This window comes from Anomaloglossus baeobatrachus, chromosome 2 (assembly GCF_048569485.1).
Source record: "Anomaloglossus baeobatrachus isolate aAnoBae1 chromosome 2, aAnoBae1.hap1, whole genome shotgun sequence".
NCBI classification, from domain to species: Eukaryota; Metazoa; Chordata; class Amphibia; order Anura; family Aromobatidae; genus Anomaloglossus; species Anomaloglossus baeobatrachus.
The window spans coordinates 417,426,095-417,433,594 of NC_134354.1; the positions used below are offsets into that span (position 1 = coordinate 417,426,095).

A 7,500-nucleotide genomic window follows, 5' to 3' on the forward strand; every position below is an offset into this window, starting at 1 on the left:
TTGATTAAAAAAAACTTTCACAGTAGGAAAATCGATTGAAGGGTATTTCCATCTCCAAGATCCTATCCCAATATGTAGTAGGTATAATAATCATCATATTAGCAAATACCTCCAATTAGAAATGTAGTATAATTCCTCTGAAAAGCTGTGTCTCTTACCTCATCTGCAGAGCAGTAACTTAGGTATTCAAGCTTATGGCCAGACATATAGTGACAGGAAGTTAGTTGCTAGTGGTCTAAGGCTATGTGCGCACGTTGCGTACAGTCACTGCAGAAATGTCTGCAGCGATCTGAAGAGCACACGTGCGCTTCAAATCGCTGCAGAAAATGTCCGTAGAGAAAAAAAAAAAAAAGCCGATTCCATGCGCTCTGCCTGCAGCTCCTCCAATAGACAGAGCAGGAGCTGCCGGCAAAGCGCACGGAAGAAGTGACATGTCACTTCTTGAACGCAGCGCTTCGGGCAGCAGCCGAAGCGCTGCGCTCAAAGACGCCACGTGCGCACGGCCCCTGCACAATCTCCATAGATTGTGCAGGGGACGCAGGACGCATGCAGTTACGCTGCGCCTTAACTGCATGAATTACGCACACGTGCGCACATAGCCTAAACCACAGATACCTAAACTGCAATGCCCTGCACATGAGGTAAAAGACATGACTGTACCAGGAGAACTATTCTACATTTTAAATTGGAGGTATTTGCTATTATTACCTTACTACATATTGGAACAGAATCTTGGAGATGGGAATAACCCTTTAATGATATATTATCACTGCTCACATCATGGTGCATAACTTCAATATTGTGATGGGTGTGTTGGGGGTGCACAGCTATGTTATGGTGTCACGTAGCATTTGGTGAAACACCTAATTTGGTTGATTTGTTTTCTAGCATTTAATTTCTTGGTCGTCAAAATCTTTTAGTTTGTGTTTAAACAAAAGTTTGGGTTTTTGTTTTCTTTTTATTATCCTTTATACTGATAGTTGCTTATACCTAGTCTTATCTTATCCTGGTTCTCTTCCTATCTTTCTGGCCGCTCATTCAGTGTATCATTTGCTGGCTCCACATCTTCTTTTCCTCTCACTGTTGGGGTCCCTCAAGGTTCAGTCCTTGGCCCTCTTTTCTCCCTCTACACTGCCCCAATTGGACACACCATCAGCAGATTTGGCTTTCAGTACCATCTTTATGCTGATGACACACAGCTACACCTCATCGCCTGAGCTCACCCCCGCTGTACTACAGAACACAAGTGACTGCCTGACTGCAGTTTGCAATGTCATGTCTGCTCTCTATCTCAAACTTAACCTTTCCAAAACTGAACTTCTTCTATTCCATCCATCTTCTAACCTTCCTAAACCTGACATTTCCCTCTCTGTGTGTGGCACAACGATAAGTCCTAGGCCACAGGCCCGCTGTCTGGGGGTTATACTTGACATTGATCTCTCCTTCACCTACCACATACAATCTCTTGCCCGCTCCTGACGCTTGCACCTCAAGAACATCTCTAGAATCCGCCCCTTTCTCACAATGGAAACGACAAAAACACTCACCGTGGCCCTGACCCACTCTCGCCTTGACTACTGTAACTCTCTATTAATTGGTCTCCCCCTAACTAGACTCTCTCCTCTACAGTCCATCCTTAAAGGGAACCTGTCATCAGAAATTTCGCCCAAAAGCTAAAAGATTCCCCCTCTGCAGCTCCTGGGCTGCATTCTAGGAAGGTCCCTGTTATTATTGTGCCCCATGTGAGACCAAAATAAAGCCTTTATAAAGTTCTACCTTTTTGTATGCAGCTTCTGTAAATCTGTCACGGGGGCGGGCTTTCTGCCGTCCGTTATTCTGCCTCCTGGTCCTGTATCCCGCCCCCATCGCTCCTTTCCATATCTGATGCACCGCCCACTGCTCCAGCCATCCCCGTGCATCACAGTGCCAGTCTCACAGGACTGAGCAGTGTGACCGCTGGTGACGTCTGCGCAGGCAAGTGATTATGTGCGGGGCTGTGATTGCTATCAGCAAGTACCCGGCCATAATCTCGTGAGCGCGCAAACCTCTCCAGCATTCACACTGAGCTCAGTGTAGATGCTAGACTGTATGGGCTGCTTCCAGGGATGACGTCCCTTTGTCATGTGATAGTATTTCGAACACGCCCCTATCACATGACAAAGGGACGTCATCCCTGGAAGCAGCCCATACAGTCTAGCATCTACACTGAGCTCAGTGTGACCGCTGGAGAGGTTTGCGCGCTCACGAGATTATGGCCGGGTACTTGCTGATAGCAATCACAGCCCCGCACATAATCACTTGCCTGCGCAGACGTCACCAGCGGTCACACTGCTCAGTCCTGTGAGACTGGCACTGTGATGCACGGGGATGGCTGGAGCAGTGGGCGGTGCATCAGATATGGAAAGGAGCGATGGGGGCGGCATACAGGACCAGGGGGCAGAATAACGGACGGCAGAGAGCCCGCCCCCGTGACAGATTTACAGAAGCTGCATACAAAAAGGTAGAACTTTATAAAGGCTTTATTTTGGTCTCACATGGGGCACAATAATAACAGGGACCTTCCTAGAATGCAGCCCAGGAGCTGCAGAGGGGGAATCTTTTAGCTTTTGGGCGAAATTTCTGATGACAGGTTCCCTTTAATGCAGCAGCCAGGGTCACCTATCTGGCTAACCGCTACTCGGATGCCTCTGCTCAGTGCCAGTCATTGCACTGGCTGCCCATACAGTTAGGGCCAGAAATATTTGGACAGTGACAATTTTCGCGACTTGGGCTCTGCATGCCACCACATTGGATTTGAAATGAAACCTCTACAACAGAATTCAAGTGCAGATTGTAACGTTTAATTTGAAGGTTTGAACAAAAATATCTGATAGAAATTGTAGGAATTGTACACATTTCTTTACAAACACTCTGATACAAGTAAAATATATCTTTGTACCGTGTTAGCCAGTAGAGATAAAAAAAATTGTTTAAAAGAACAGAGAGTCCTCAGTGGTTGATACCTTTTAATGGCTAACTGAAAAGATGGTAATAATTGCAAGCTTTCGAGACTACTCAGGTCTCTTCATCAGGCATGGTATAACACAAAATCTGAAGAGTCACGTATTTATACACAACAGGACTTAGAATAGTGCAGTAAAAAAAAAAAAAAAAAAAAGAACAAGTTATATGAAACAGAACTATCTCTATGGCAGGGGGACAAGCTGTTCTAGCCATAAATACTGATGCAGTTCAGTGTGAAAGTTTCACACTGAACTGCATCAGTATTTATGGCTAGAACAGCTTGTCCCCCTGCCATAGAGATAGTTCTGTTTCATATAACTTGTTCTTTTTTTTTTTTTTTTTTTTACTGCACTATTCTAAGTCCTGTTGTGTATAAATACGTGACTCTTCAGATTTTGTGTTATACCATGCCTGATGAAGAGACCTGAGTAGTCTCGAAAGCTTGCAATTATTACCATCTTTTCAGTTAGCCATTAAAAGGTATCAACCACTGAGGACTCTCTGTTCTTTTAAACAATTTTTTTTACAAACACTCCACATTTTAGGAGGTCAAAAGTAATTGGACAAATAAACCAAACCCAAACAAAATATTTTTATTTTCAATATTTTGTTGCGAATCCTTTGGAGGCAATCACTGCCTTAAGTCTGGAACCCATGGACATCACCAAACGCTGGGTTTCCTCCTTCTTAATGCTTTGCCAGGCCTTTACAGCCGCAGCCTTCAGGTCTTGCTTGTTTGTGGGTCTTTCCGTCTTAAGTCTGGATTTGAGCAAGTGAAATGCATGCTCAATTTGGTTAAGATCTGGTGATTGACTTGGCCATTGCAGAATGTTCCACTTTTTTGCACTCATGAACTCCTGGGTAGCTTTGGCTGTATGCTTGGGGTCATTGTCCATCTGTACTATGAAGCGCCGTCCGATCAACTTTGCGGCATTTGGCTGAATCTGGGCTGAAAGTATATCCCGGTACACTTCAGAATTCATTCGGCTACTCTTGTCTGCTGTTATGTCATCAATAAACACAAGTGACCCAGTGCCATTGAAAGCCATGCATGCCCATGCCATCACGTTGCCTCCACCATGTTTTACAGAGGATGTGGTGTGCCTTGGATCATGTGCCGTTCCCTTTCTTCAAACTTTTTTCTTCCCATCATTCTGGTACAGGTTGATCTTTGTCTCATCTGTCCATAGAATACTTTTCCAGAACTGAGCTGGCTTCATGAGGTGTTTTTCAGGCCTGTCTATTTTTGGAATTGATGAATGGTTTGCATCTAGATGTGAACCCTTTGTATTTACTTTCATGGAGTCTTCTCTTTACTGTTGACTTAGAGACAGATACACCTACTTCACTGAGAGTGTTCTGGACTTCAGTTGATGTTGTGAACGGGTTCTTCTTCACCAAAGAAAGTATGCGGCGATCATCCACCACTGTTGTCATCTGTGGACGCCCAGGCCTTTTTGAGTTCCCAAGCTCACCAGTCAATTCCTTTTTTCTCAGAAAGTACCCGACTGTTGATTTTGCTACTCCAAGCATGTCTGCTATCTCTCTGATGGATTTTTTCTTTTTTTTCAGTCTCAGGATGTTCTGCTTCACCTCAATTGAGAGTTCCTTAAACCGCATGTTGTCTGGTCACAGCAACAGCTTCCAAATGCAAAACCACACACCTGTAATCAACCCCAGACCTTTTAACTACTTCATTGATTACAGGTTAACGAGGGAGACGCATTCAGAGTTAATTGCAGCCCTTAGAGTCCCTTGTCCAATTACTTTTGGTCCCTTGAAAAAGAGGAGGCTATGCATTACAGAGCTATGATTCCTAAACCCTTTCTCCGATTTGGATGTGAAAACTCTCATATTGCAGCTGGGAGTGTGCATTTTCAGCCCATATATATATATATATAATTGTATTTCTGAACATGTTTTTGTAAACAGCTAAAATAACAAAACTTGTGTCACTGTCCAAATATTTCTGGCCCTGACTGTATATATCACAGGATCCAATTCAAACTGCTTGTTCTCAGCCACAAAGCTCTCCACAGTGTGGCACCCCCCTACATCTCCACCCTCCTCTCTATCATCCTACCAGTTCCCTACGCTCTGCAAATAACTTTCGACTAACATCCACACTAATCCGAACCTCCCACTCCCGAATCCAAGACTTCTTCCGAGCTGCACCAACCCTCTGGAACGCTCTACCCCAAGAAGTAAGGACGAATCACAACTTACTCAGCTTCAGATGCACCCTAAAAATGCATCTTTTTAGGGTGGCCTATCACACTCCCTAGCCGAGCTAGTCCCTCCACGCCTTCTCAGAACATAACCCCACATCAAACTCCATGACAGCCAAATGCATCTCAAGGTTCTAGCCCACTGGTCCAGGAAGCCATTATCTATCCCCCATTTTCTTGAGATGGCTGGATTGTAATTGTAAATAAGCATTGTACCTTGTGTCCCCCCCCCCCCCCATCTCATTGTAGATTGTAAGCTCTCACGAGCAGGGTTGTCTCTTTTTTTCATACTCCTGTTACTTGTTTGTATATGATTCTCCTGAATTGTAAAGTGCTTTGGAATATGTTGGCGCTATAGAAAGATTTATTATTACTATTATCATCATCTTCTCATGTTGTACTATAGGGGTTTTGTTGTACTGCGTATCAACAAGTTTTATATAGGCTGTTTCATGCTTCTCTTTTTGTATGAGAGAAGTGCGGTGTGATTGCTGTTGGCTAAATCATCAATCAGTCATCAGCTATCGATTGTGTATGAGTTTATAGGGAATTTTAGCAGAAATTATGTATATCAGAAACCCAAAATTTACATATCAGAGAGAACTTGTCTGAGCGCGCTCAGATCACCAAACGCCACCGTGCCCCACGTGGTCCGAGCTCAGATCACCAAACGCCACCGTGCCCCACGTGGTCCGAGCTCAGATCACCAAACGCCACCGTGCCCCACGTGGTCCGAGCTCAGATCACCAAACGCCACCGTGCCCCACGTGGTCCGAGCTCAGATCACCAAACGCCACCGTGCCCAACGTGGTCCGAGCTCAGATCACCAAACGCCACCGTGCCCAACGTGGTCCGAGCTCAGATCACCAAACGCCACCGTGCCCCACGTAGTCTGAGCTCAGATCAGCAAACGCCACCGTGCCCCACGTGGTCCAAGCTCAGGTCACCAAACGCCACCGTGCCCCACGTGGTCCGAGCTCAGGTCACCAAACGCCACCGTGCCCCACGTAGTCTGAGCTCAGATCACCAAACGCCACCGTGCCCAACGTGGTCTGAGAAGTAGCAGCTCTAGAGGGCATCAATGTATGTGATGGTCTCTGTGACAATCAGATCAGAGATGTCACTTCAGACTTTAGGGCAATGTCTTTAGCTTTTCAACAGTACCGGATATCCCAAGTACAACTTCTGGTGAAAGCCCCAAACTATACAACCCCCTTGAGCCCTGATTTAGGCACATTTTAGCAACCTTTCTAAGAGACCTGGTTCCAGCCTGAAAGTGGAATTAATGACCTGCAGCAGCATCATAGAGATCCATGATGAAATTAGGTCTGAAGAGAAAACTCATTATCTGGCTGGGATTGCTGGCCTGAATATGGATGCCACAATGCCCCTGTGTTATGGCCGCCTGCATAGAGCATTAGGCTGTATGAAATGTAAACCAAACTAGGATTCAATGAAGAGGAGGCCGAGCCCCTCTACGCCTCCTCTCACAGAAGGATCCATTTTTAGGTTAGACAGGGACAAAAAGAAATCTGCGACACCTGGAAAGTGATGAGGAGCACTACAAGTCTCCCCTGACTGCTCCCTGCCCGGCCTACACAGCAGAAGCCGTGGACACACAAACAGCATGGCCTCATCCTGTGGGGACAGACTGCTGCCATCACTGGGCCACAGATGGGCAGGCACTGGGCAGAAGAGGGGGTCTGTAATGATAAATCACAACTGGGAAGTGGTTTTCTCTGGAGCTCCCCTGTCAGGGTGGGCATAGCACATTCACATGGCACTCACCTTGGCTGGCAGCTGTGCATGCAGCTGCAGGGTCCTGTCCTTCAGGGGTCGGTAGGGGGGCAGGGGAGCTGCCGGGGGAGGCTGGAAGTGCAGCTGCTATGGAAGTTTGCATTTCCTGGTCCTTCATTGTCTACGCTGTGAAGGGGAAGTGAGAGATACAATTCAGACGTTGGTAAGCCCTGAATCCTGGCAGCCGAAAGGACCTGTGATGACGTCATGACCATGTGATCAGTCACATGTGTGGGAGGAGTCAGGCTCTGGGCTTTGCTGCTCAGAGGGTCACAATTCCCCGCCTTTCCTGCAGGGTGAACGGACTGTTGTGTCCTAGGGATCGTCCTCGTCTGAGGCGGCCCCTAGAGAGCCAATAGTCACCACACAAACTTCCAATATGTCCGCCGACCCTCAGCACTGGTGTAAACATCCGTTATTGTGTCAGGCATGTTAGGGTTAAAAGTTCAGCATACCTTTGAATTTTTTAATC

General features: G+C 46.3%; 1 protein-coding gene across 1 annotated transcript in view; it reads right to left on the reverse strand.

The window, feature by feature from the left end:
- TXLNA (taxilin alpha) overlaps positions 1-7,242 on the reverse strand; it is a 54,147-nt gene extending 46,905 nt beyond the window's left edge. The window contains exon 1 of the mRNA XM_075336140.1: positions 7,020-7,242. Coding sequence (XP_075192255.1) covers positions 7,020-7,146 — 127 coding nt within the window. The 5' untranslated portion in view covers positions 7,147-7,242. The remainder of the gene's footprint in view (positions 1-7,019) is intronic.
- Positions 7,243-7,500: the final 258 nt, after the last annotated feature.